Below are 12,561 nucleotides of genomic sequence, written 5' to 3'. Positions count from 1 at the left end.
CTAATCTCTCTCTCTCTCTCCCTCTCTCCTTCTCCCTCTCCCCCCCCCCCCCACACACAGTCTAATATGTTTGGGGAGAATCAGCCCACTTGGGCCTTATATAATAAATTATAGAGAGAAATGATGTTTGTTAATAATTAGGATAAAAATTTACCAGGTTTTTGAAGGATGGTCGGATTTAAAGAGGGAGTTTTGTGAATCGAATCTGAATTGATTTGAGTCTATTTAGTTAGGAGACCAGCCTTGTACAGCTAAGGACTGATCAGAGTAGTAGCATGAAGTAAGGACTAACAGGAAGAGTGGGACCAGAATGTGAAGAAACAAATAGGATCAACTGAGGCTTGGGAAACTTTTGATTACATTAGCTTTTAACTTGGAACAGGTACACAGGTATACAAAAAGAATGTAGAAATTCCAAGTGAGTGCAATTGTCTAGTAAGCGTTTGTCTCCCTCTGTAAAGCCCTGGAATTCTGCTTGGTTTTGTTTTAAATTTATTTCTCCAAATGCTCTATAATCAAAAGAGGATATTCTGATAGTTTTTGCTTTTCTGTATGTGACTCAGAATAAGTTTGGGAAATGAAATTGGATGTGTTACCTTTATTTATATTTAACTTAGACTATATTGTGAATAAGCATTTTTTTCCTAAGTATCTTTTTTTAACTAATTCTTCATTATCATAATATTTGTTTCACTTCTTAGGATTTGATTTCTTGAAGCATTTGTCCAGTCAGACATTTAAAAATGGCATCCAAACAAGAAATAATGAGTGACCAGCGGTTTAGGAGGGTTACAAAAGATCCAAGATTTTGGGAAATGCCGGAAAAGGACCGAAAAGTCAAAATTGACAAGCGATTTCGAGCAATGTTTCATGACAAAAGGTTCAAGTTGAATTATGCTGTGGATAAAAGAGGACGCCCTATCAACCACAGCACTACAGAGGACTTGAAACGTTTTTATGATCTTTCAGATTCTGATTCAGATCTATCTGATGAAGATGGTAAAGCATTGAACCAAAAGAAGATGAAGAAGAAAAAAACCCAGATTAACAACAAAATAGAATCAAAAAATATAGTTGAGGAGAAAAAGAAAGAAACCGAGAAAATTAATCAGAAGGATTCTGGAGATAAAAATGATTTAGATAACTCTGACAGAATCCAGAAAATGAAAAAGTCATGCATATCTAAGAAGGTAGAGTCAAAAACAATTCCCAAGAAAGATACAGACGAATTTACACAAAGTACAAAAGAGAAAAAAAGCATTATTCAGCATTGTACAGACTCATGTCCCAAAGGAAAACTAAGCACAGGAGACTTGGGCCACTCTGAAATTGTGAAATCTCCCAAGGTCAAGCACTCTGAGGCAAGAAGAGAAATGCAATCAGGTTGGTTGGAAAGAATGATAGGTTCTTTTATATTACATTATTTGTTTCTAGACTGATATTTTTAAAAAGGCATATATGCATTTTCATGGTCTAATGGGAATGATCAAATGCTTATTTGGGAGCATAAAGCTGTGAAAGAAAAAAAATGCCCCATAATGATTATTTTTTATTTGGTGCTATAATGGCTAGGAGAGAAAAACTTGAGGCTAAGCAATGATTTTGATTTGTGGTAGGCACTAGTGAGAGTGTTCTTTAACCAGATCAAGTGTTATATGTAGTCATCAATAGTAAGAGGAGGTGTGTCTGAAGAGGGCTAGTAGAGTTGTGTATTCATCCTTCATTCATTCAACTACTTTTAGTAACTAATATGCGGCAGGTAGAACGTGAGTAAGACATGGTTCCCCATCTTGTGGCTATTGCTAGCTTATATGATGCCTGTGCAAATTAGATAAAGTCATGCCCTTTTGGATACATAGAACTCCTAGAGTTCACAGTTTGGTAAGGGACAGCATCTTTGAGTGAAGCGGTAGTCTTATTCCCCCTGAGTAGACACAGCACCTTTGCAAGGTGCATAGCTAGTTGAGTGGATTTCATCTTGATTTCAGCCCTTCATAAGATCCTGTATTGCAAATAAAAGCCTGCTAAACTCTGCAGTGGCACCAGCCAACTGTTTCAATGTGTAATCAAATCAAATTTTAATGGCATAGTTTGCATTCTATTTTCATACTAATCTGAAGTATAGAATTTGGGCGAGCCACATTACAAGTACTCACTTGCTGCATGTGGCTGCTGGCTACATGTGGGACACCACAGATCTAATGTGGAAGAAATTAGATCTGTAATATAATATAAATAACAGTATGTGCCATATAAAGTGTTTAGCAGAGGGCTATGGGAATTCAGAGGCAGAGATCACTCAAGGTATGGTAACCAGAGAAATTCTTAAGGGAAGTACCAATGGGTTTGGAAAAAGTAAATCAAGAGACCAGAGTACTCTATATAGAAATGACTTTGAGCAAAGATGTGGTTGGATATGTTCAGAAGAGATCAGTATTCCCATTTAATTAGATAATAAGGTCTCTGAAGGGGTAAGTAGGTAATACAACTAGAAGTGGTTGTTTGGAACTAAGAAACATCTGTTCTGGTTCATGCTTACTTGTTTACTGAGCTTGTTAAAATTTGGTGTCTCCTCCAGTAGCAAGAAATTTTGAGTGTTGGTGTTGCCTGTTGTTTATGTTGTTAACTGAAAATTAAGATGAGCCAAAGCCTGGCCATGATTACAAGATTCAAGGAAGATAGATATTGGGAAAAAGTCAGAGAGAACTAGACAGGCTGAGATCACGTTTGAAAGATAGGAGGTATTAGGCAGTGGATAGAATTCTAGATAGCAGGGACTAGGAGGTCAGAGTGGGATCTCATTCCTTTTGTAGTGGAACCAGGAGGCAGCAAACTGAGGTATAGGGAGAGGGATAGGAGTTTGGTTACTGAAATTAGAGAATAAGGTCAAAATAGGAACAGCAGCAGGGTTTGATGCTGTTTGTGAGGTAAATTAGTCTAGCATCTTTCAGATTCACTAGATTTAGGGCACTGGATTAATAAAACATATCCATATACTCCTTTGGATTGATTTTACAGAATCTTTTTGCTTATCTTTTTTTACTGAAATTTCTCAGTAAGCTTGAGAAATTAGGATAGCTTAATCAGGAAACAAGACTAAAGTGATTTATGTGAGGGTATACAGAGTTGGGCCTGCAGTTCATGTCTTCGAAAAAGCTTTCTACTGCATTATGTTGCTTCCAGTAGTTTACATCTGTTCCACAGTCCAGAAAGGCATTATGTAATAAGCAGGGATAAATGACTTTATATGTACAACATCTTTTGTTCATTATTCATCAGTTACCAGCAACTACTCTGTGCAGAGAGGTGTTTTTGTTTTTTAAGATGTTATTTATTTGGGAGAGAGAGAGATCATGAGCAGGGGGAAGCGGGTAGAAGGAGAAGCAGACTCCCCACTGAGCAGGGAGCCCGATGTGGGACTCCATCACAGGACTGTGGGATCATGACCTGAGCTAAAGGTAGGTGCCAACCTACTGAGCCACCCAGGCACCCCTGCAGAGAGCTTTTTAAATGCTACAAGGTAAAGGTGATGGAGAGAGTGCAATTTGGTATTTTGTGTCGTAAATGTTGATGCCTAGCACTTGCACTCCTAAGAACTTATTTTAAGTAAATGATTGCACATTTGTGCAAAGAATGTGCATCTTAGGGCTGCCTGGGTGGCTCAGTTGTTAAGCCTCTGCCTTCGGCTCAGGTCATGATCCTGGGGTCCTAGGATCCATCCTGGCATCTGGCTCCCTGCTCAGTGGGAAGCGTGCTACTCCCTCTCCCACGCCCCCTGCTTGTATTCCCTCTCACTGTCTCTCTCTTTCTGTCAAGTAAATAAATAAAATCTTAAAAAAGGAAAATGTACACCTTAGCATTGTTTTTAAAATTTAAAAAGTAATATAAATCATTAGGGACTTGATTAAATTGTGATATACCCAAACATGTTTATGATATATAAAGATTTTATTTATTTATTTGGCAGGAAGATAGAGTACAAATAGGCAGAGGGAGAGGGAGAAGCAGACTCTCCACTGAGCAAAGAGCCCGATGCGGGGCTCAATCCTAGGTCGCAGGGATCATGACCTGAGCCGAAGGCAGAGGCCTAACTGATTGAGCTGCCCAGGCACCCCTCCCTTTTCCTTTTCCTGAGCTCAATGCATTTTACATAGTAGATGATAAATATTTAGTAAATAAATGACCATTATAAGACTATAGGACCAAAAGATGTTGTACATATAAAGTCATTTATCCCTGCTTATTACATAAGTTCGAATTTCATTCCAAGTGTTAAGCTTTTAATGTTTTTTTTCTTTTAATTCTGCAAGCAGAGCCTATAAGCAGAAACATAAGTTCCAATTTAAAGGTGAATAAAATGTGCAAGGTACTGTATATCAACATACTCACATACCCACAGCAGAATCCTATGATTGCTTTAGAAATAGAAAATGAGTTTTTTCAGTTATGTGGGTTAAAAAAAATCCAACTTAAGTAAAAATAGTCTTTTCATATATCGCTAACCATAGTTAGTAAGTTCAAGATTTAGCAGAAAACTTACTGTTTTGCTCTGCATATGTGATCTCATCCACAACACAACTTATATTCTTCCTGGATTTGAGGTCAAAATAAGTTGGATTCAATTTAATTGTGTCTGCATTTTCTTAATTTCTCCCTCCTTTAATCTTTTTTGCAGTGATTCCTCTAATAATGACAAGAGACAGTGATGGTTATGAAAACTCTACAGGTGGTAAGATGGTTGACAAAGATGCTGTGGAGGAAGATTCAGAAAGTGCTAGTGAAATAGGTGATGAGGAATCTGAAGATGGAATTACACACACTGGTAGAGCTTCAGCTGATGATGATGATGATGATGTTGATGGAAATGAAAGTGATGAGGAGGAAGATGAAGATGAGGATAGTGACAATGATGATGAAAGTGACAGTGGCCCTGATCTTGCAAGGGGTAAAGGAAATATTGAAACTAGTTCTGAAGATGAAGAAGATATGGCAGATTTACTGCCAGAGGACTCTGGTTTTGAGCATGCTTGGAGAGAATTAGATAAAGATGCTCCTCGGGCTGATGAGGTGAACTTTTGAATAAATAAGATTATTTGTGAAAAGCATAGTAAAAGTAACCTTTATAGATGGTAGAATTGATGTCATTAAACTGAGTGGGAAAACTTTTTTTAGTAAATAATCTTAATGATTGTTCTGATTGAAACTTTTTGATACAAAAAAACTTCTTGATATGGATTGTAGCTATATAAATTAGATGTTTGTCCAAACAAATAGAGATTAGTTAAAGAAATAATTAAAGGTCACATGAAATTTTTGAGATTTTATTATGTGACAGACAGTGAGAGGGAACACAAGCAGGGGGAGTGGGAGAGGGAAAAGCAGGCTTACTGCTGAGCAAGGAGCCTCATGGTGGGACTCGATCCCAGGACCCTGGGATCTTGACCTGAGCCAAAGGTAGACCCGTAATGACTGACACCCAGGCACCCCAGGTCACATGAAATTTTTAGAAGATATTTATTGTAGCTGGTAGTTTATATTTCAGTTCCTACTGCACTATTAGAAACGCTTTAGGGTAACATACTCAATCTCCATACTAATGCATGGGTAGCAAAATAGCTTAACAAACTTGGTTGTTAAAAAGTAAGCAATTGGGATACCCAGGTGGCTCAGTTGGTTAAGCTTCTGCCTTCGGCTCAAGTCATGATCCCAGGGTCCTGTGATTGGGTCCCATATCGGACTCCCTGCCCAGTGAGGAGCTTGTTTCTCCTTCTACCTGCCACTTCCCCTGCTTGTACTCTCTCTCTCTGACAAATGAATAAATACATAAAATTAAAAAAAAAAAAAAGTCAACTGATTACCAAGTTCTGATTCAAGAACAAAGAACTGAGTAAGAGAAAGTGCTTATCTATCTGTTGACATTTTTACCATTGTCTGACTCAGGCAAAGTTTAACATATTGAAACGACTTAGATAAATACTGTATTGGTGATTTCAGAATTTGGGGGAAAGAAGACATTATTTTTTTATATACTTTGCAAGTGATGGGAATGATAAAGATTATTTAATATTTAATTTTTCTCATTTCTTAGGTTACACGTCGATTAGCAGTTTGCAACATGGACTGGGACAGATTAAAGGCAAAAGATTTGCTAGCTCTGTTCAATTCATTTAAACCTAAAGGGGGTGTTATATTTTCTGTAAAGGTGAGAATTGATGTCATTTTGAAATATTTCTAAACATTTTTAAGTTTAATCCTTTTTTAAGTCATAGTTTTCCTTATAAGGAAAAATAATCTGGCAGTCGTCTGGTATAGTTAGGCACAAAACTTGTAGAATAGATGTAAAAGTTAGAAAGGAAGAGGTAAAATTATTGCTCTTGATGGGTTATACGATTTTATGTATTTTAAAAACCTAAAGAATACAATTGAAAAGCTATTATAAGGCTCAGTAAAGGGGCAAGTAAAATAAATATTTTTAAAATTGCATTCTTCAATTCTTAACCAATTAAGAATAATCTACTTTTGCTAGCAGCAGAAATGTAAAATCCTTGGGAATTACCTTAAATATATATGATATATATGAAGTAAACTATAACACTGGATAAATTTGAAAAATTTAAATAATTGTTGAGATACCATATTTCTGGAGAGCAAGCCTAGTGATTAAGAATCTAGGCTTTTCTAGACCCGCATTCAAATCTTGACCCTGATATATGCCATGTGATCTTAGGCATTTTATTAATTTCTTAGATGGGTTCTCTCACCTGACAAGCGGATGTAACAATAGCATTTCCTAGGGTAGTTGTAAGGATGTAATGAAAAGAAGCTCGCATTAAGTATTTAGTTACAAACTGAGTTCAGATCAAAGAAAAAGGATACCAGTAATCATCTAGAAGAATAAATAAGTGAGAATGACTAATACATTTTTAGGAAAACATACCAGTATAAAAGGATTCACTCTGTGAGGTACAACATGTGAACATTTTATATTACTACAAAAGTTAACAAGTTTGGTTAAAAATGGAAAGATGAATTGATGGAATGAGATAGGTAAATAGAAAAATTCATATTATATATAATACAGGCCAAAGTAAGCTTGAATTGGGACAAATGAGTGAGTCTTTGTATAAAGAGCTTAGTTCAGATCTTCACCTCATCATAGTCCAAAATAAACTCCAGATAAAGTAAGGAAAAAAAAGTTAAAACTCAAACCATAGAAGCAGAATAAAATAGAATTGTGTTTCTATTAAATCTTGTGTTTCAGCAAATGCATGGTAAGAATTTCTAGACTTAGAAAAACAGAATCAGCAAATGTGACTACATATGTTTTTAAAACTTCTACATCAAAACCTATTGCCACTCAAATTAGTAAGGAAAACTCAAATCCTGTATGTAACAAATACATATTGCAGAGAACTCAGAAAAGCATGTATTGGTTAGCAAAAATATATTAAGCCCAGTAATGTCAAAATAATACAAATTAATACAGTTTTATTTTTTCTCAAAAGTAGCCAACATACGAAATTACCAAATCCCAGTGAGGGTGAATCCTTTTTCTTTTACCAAGACCCTCTAAACTGTGTGGTAAGATTCCAATCAGTTCTTTTCTATTTAAAGTATTTCTTAAAAGAAGGCATTGGATAAATGATATGACTTAAGAGAGAAAACAAAATTGTTTTTCTTTATGTTTTATATACTTCCTTAATCATTTTGTGTATTTTATGCCAACTATTTAACCTAGTCGTTTGTGTGTATGTGTGTGTGTGTGTGTACGTACTTTAAGTTCCTTGAGCACTTAGAGTCTTCTTTTGCTTTTCTTAATTTTTCCTTTGGATCCCAGGACCATCTTGTTCTAGTTGACGTATGCAGGAGATAAATCTATTTTTGTTCTCAAGCTCCATATCTGTTACTCTCCAGTGAAAACTATTTTTAAGGAGATTCCTCAGGGTGTTTTAGCTTCCTGTAGTAGGTTTGGAAGTGAGTCATCCTTGCTGTTTTCATCGAGTTCGCTTGTAACTCTCAGAATTCCTGACCCTGACAGGTCTGGATGTTTTAAGAAAAGTAAAGTATAAATTACATTGATCTTATTTTTTGTGTGTCTAGATATATCCTTCGGAGTTTGGAAAGGAGAGGATGAAGGAAGAGCAAGTTCAAGGACCAGTAGAGTTATTAAGTATTCCTGAAGATGCCCCTGAAAAGGACTGGTATTAACCTGTTACAGAAAATAAAACTAAATCTCCTAAATTCATGTTGCTAATTCAGAATTCTGGTCACTTTAATGGGACTAAAGTATATGTTATGCCTGCCTTTCATAGTTTAAAACAAGTTGCAAGCAGATTAAAGTCTATCAGAAGTGGCACACTATTCCAACAACCTTTTGTGTGTATATTCATATTTCTATATTCACCAAAACAATTACTGAGTTTTGAAAAACATTTCATGATTAGACTGATTTAAGGTTCTCACCTCTTTGCTTTTAGTAAGTTTTGCTTTTTTCCTGGAATGTTGCTTTCCATATATGTGGCACTGAAACCCTGTTTGCCTTCGAAATATATAATTTTTTTTTAAATTTAAGGATTAAATAAAAAAGTTTTTATCATCATAATGTATAGAAAAAAATTTAAGGTAGTTTTTAAACCACTAGGTGGAGCTATATGTGCACGTAATAAAAACGGTAGTTAAATAGATTAGTGGCAGAACAGCCAATGAAGACCCTCAAGGAGTGTATTGTAGTTCAATGAAATTAAACTTATAACCATTTAGACTTGACAACACATAAATCTGGAATAAACATTTTCAAGATTAGGAATTTCTTTGTACTTAGAGCTAATGTTTTCCTAGCATATTTATTTTATAATACAGTGATCTTGTTCAGGAGTTTTACTTGAGAGACTATAGGTGGTAGCAAAACAAAAAAGACTGTTCAAGAATTAAAATTATGAGTAAGCATATGTAATTCTCACATGCTTTTTTTCTGGATACTAAATTTCAATCAATATATTATCAGAATAATAAATGGAGCTTAAATATCTAATGCCTATAAAGGTAGAATTGAAGGAAAGATGGATTGGGATGAAAGCCAGGTTATAATATATTTTTCTTGAAATAATCACATTTATTTTTTAAAGGAAGGTAGGTATTTGTGTTCCTGAATAAGTAAGCTTAATGAGTTTTCTACCTTTTAGGACTTCTAGAGAAAAATTGAGAGATTATCAATTCAAACGACTCAAATACTATTATGCAGTAGTAGACTGTGACTCTCCTGAAACAGCTGGTAAAATTTATGAGGATTGTGATGGCCTGGAATTCGAAAGTAGTTGTTCATTCATAGATTTAAGGTAATTCAGTATGTGTCTTGCCAGTTTTATCTTGTAGCAATAATATTATTGTAGGAAGTAAGATGTTAGACTTGTAGTATTTTCTGTTGTTTCATATTGTAAAAGAGGGTTTTTTGCTTTAGGTGAACTCTGTCCTATGGAACATCACTCAACAAAGAAAGCTATAATGAGAAAATTTTAAAGTGTTTTGTATGAGTCACTCCACATTTATATCTGGAATTTCCAATGTATTGGCAATGTTCTTAGGATAATGGCTTATATGCGGTGATATTTCTTTGCAACTCTCTTTTAGAACTAGGAGCCAGGTGAATTAACTTTGAAAAAGGGCACCAAGGTAGCGGCAAAGGAATTTCCTAATAAACTGGTTCCTCTAGACCTGTGCTCTCTAATACAGTAGTTACTAGTCATATCTGACTATTTAGTTAAAATTTTAAAAAATTTTAAATTTATTCATTTGCTTCATCACTAGACACATTTGAAGTACTTACTGGCCATATGTTGGACAGAGCAGGTATAGGACATTGCTGTCATCACAGAAAGTTCCATTGGATGGTGCTGCTCTATATGCTCAGTGAAAGGATGGTGTTGCTGGCTTTGTCTTCAGACTTAGGCATTATTTTCACCCCATGTGCAGGTTTCACTGGCCCAAAGCTGAAAAACCTTAAATGGTGGTAAATGTCAGTTCTGAGGAAACGGGAATCTGAACTACTATACCATTTTTTCTTTAGCCTCATGTTTTTGAACCCAGTAAATCATTCTCCTGTGACACTTGGAATAGAAATCAGTTCTTTGTTTCCAAGTTTGTAAGAGGCTTTGTTCTCAAAATGAAATATTTCTGGGGGAAAAAAATGCATCATTTCATAGTCCCTGGCTTTCATATTTCAAAGGCATTTGGACTGGTATAAAAATACAAATAAAAGTTTTTTAATTGATAATTTAAGGTAAGATTTTAGTACACTGGCATTTATAACAAGAAGGGCTTATCTCATCAGACAAGTATTTCTTTCTCTTCTTTTAACAATTTCAATAGGAGGTACTTATTTTGAGTGTTTAAATAGTAGGTACCAAACATTTGTTAGAATGTCAAACTCCTTGGGTTTCATGAATTCATGTTAACATGTTCTTTTCAGGATCATTTTGTTCTGCTTCCTTTTTGGAATAAGGATAGAATAAGGATAGTTAGAATAAGCTCTGGCAGGCCTAGAAAATAAGATCAATGAGCATGGAAAAAAATTACATTCCCTGTTTTATTTTGTTAAACATAACATCAGAAAAGAAAGTTGAGTTTTCTGCTACCATCCAATTATCTAGAAACTTTGTTTCATCTGCCCCAAAATATAAATGCATGCATATTAATAACACTTAAAAATATTGATTTCAGATATTTTTCTTCTAGTCTTTGTAAAAGTATTACTGGAGAAGGATATTTTGTAAACCTAATGAGCCTTAGTTACCTGTTTCTTCCCCCTAGAATAATTTTTGGTGGATAATAGAGCAGATGCCTTTTGTGTGTATGGAACCAAAATCTCCTTATATAAATTACAAAACCCAATATATTAACCATAGGGTTTTTCACCCTATGTTTTAGCCTGAAGCTTAAGCATTGTCAGACAATTACAGTGGTTAATTTATATCTAACAGCTAATAATTTGTGAAAATAATCATAAATTATCTTTGTAAGATAAGATTATGAAGATTTTTTAGTCATAAAAAATCAACCTTAAGCGTTTTTCTTATTTTCAGTGACACCTTATGTGTCTGATACTTTACATTCAGAACACTTATCTACTACTAATTCTATTTCATCTTCAGCATATCATATAGCAAATGAATACTGTGTAGGAGTCTAGGTCTTTTTGAAACATGAGGGACCCATGTGTGTTTGCACCTGACTCATATTAACTGACTCCCAGCACAGGGCTTCTGCCCACAGAGTTCACTCAAATTTAGTGGAATTAGAGATTTATAGTTCACGAATTTCAGAAATTTTGTGCCAAGGTTATTTCTAACATAGTTTGCCCCATCTACATATGTGTTCTATAGAAACTTTTATGGTATGCATATATAAACTATAACTAATTAGAAGAGAACCTAAACTCTGGTTTAGTTTATCTGTTGTAGTTTATCACTACAGCATATGTTTAAATAAATTTATTTTTTCTTTGCTTCTTAGGTTTATACCAGATGATACTACTTTTGATGATGAGCCCAAGGACGTAGCCTCAGAAGTGGATTTAACAGCATATAAACCAAAATATTTCACATCTGCTGCAATGGGAACATCAACGGTATCTCTTTTTTTTTTTTAAGATTTTATTTATTTATTTGACAGAGAGATCACAAGCAGGCAGAGAGGCAGGCAGAGAGAGAGGAAGAAGCAGGCTCCCTGCTGAGCAGAGAGCCTGATACGGGGCTCGATCCCAGGACCCTGGGATCATGACCTGAGCCGAAAGCAGAGGCTTTAACCCACTGAGCCACCCAGGTGCCCCTCAACGGTATCTCTTAACTTTTAAAAATGTATAGCTGGACTCTTGCTTTCAAAAAAGAATTTGTGTATTATTTACTTATAGCATCTTCAGAAATGGGAAGTATTCAAAATTTTAATGCACAAATACAAATAGAAGTGAGACAAAAGTGTATTTGCATTTTTATCTACCACATCTGTTTGAACCTATTTTCAGATTTTTTTACCCTTTTAAGCTTGAGTCAATACCTGCAAATGTTTCTTTTTTCCTCTATCTTTCCCATATATTCTTATTCAGTTAAATTCTTTTAATAAGTAATATGTCAGTTATTAATATCCTGAGGAGGGGGAGGGAGGTAATAAATAACCTCAAATCACGGTAAAAACCAGTGGAAATTTTAAATAGGAACACATTTTTTTTTGCAAATACAGTCTAAAATTATAAAAACAATTGAAGTAGGATAATTCAGGACTATTAGATATCACATTATTGCTTAGTAATGAAGAGCCAGAAGATTTCTATTGAATTGATTTGTTACTTAGCTGCCTACCTTCTCTCTTCTCCTTTCCCCTACCCCCACCATAAACCTGCCCATGGATAGACTCTGCAGGAACCACACAGGTTTCCTATTGCTTTTTCTGTGACAGACCACTGTGCTTTTCTGAGAATAGGCTGGTGGTAGAGAAAGCTACCGTATCTGTCACCTGCATACTATGTTGGGTACTGTTTGGCCTTGTTTAGTTACTGAGTATGGGAAAAAC

The 12,561-nt window shown here is 35.1% G+C and overlaps 1 protein-coding gene across 2 annotated transcripts in view; it reads left to right on the top strand.

Moving 5' to 3' along the window:
* Window positions 1–12,561, top strand: part of ESF1 (ESF1 nucleolar pre-rRNA processing protein homolog) — a 66,922-nt gene that overhangs the window by 914 nt on the left and 53,447 nt on the right. The window contains exons 1-7 of one of the 2 annotated variants that reach the window (XM_032859201.1): window positions 399–418; window positions 702–1,383; window positions 4,676–5,067; window positions 6,089–6,202; window positions 8,101–8,201; window positions 9,183–9,335; window positions 11,509–11,623. In XM_032859201.1, coding sequence (XP_032715092.1) covers window positions 744–1,383; window positions 4,676–5,067; window positions 6,089–6,202; window positions 8,101–8,201; window positions 9,183–9,335; window positions 11,509–11,623 — 1,515 coding nt within the window. In that variant the 5' untranslated portion in view covers window positions 399–418; window positions 702–743. Of the gene's footprint in view, window positions 1–398; window positions 419–701; window positions 1,384–4,675; window positions 5,068–6,088; window positions 6,203–8,100; window positions 8,202–9,182; window positions 9,336–11,508; window positions 11,624–12,561 lie in introns of those variants that run through there. The other variant, XM_032859200.1, reaches the window with a different exon arrangement.

This window comes from Lontra canadensis, unplaced genomic scaffold (assembly GCF_010015895.1).
Source record: "Lontra canadensis isolate GAN:19392208 unplaced genomic scaffold, GSC_riverotter_1.0 scaffold16, whole genome shotgun sequence".
In the NCBI taxonomy this organism is placed as follows: Eukaryota; Metazoa; Chordata; class Mammalia; order Carnivora; family Mustelidae; genus Lontra; species Lontra canadensis.
The sequence above is the reverse complement of the archived record's forward strand: the minus strand, read 5'-3'. Positions and strand labels throughout refer to the sequence as shown.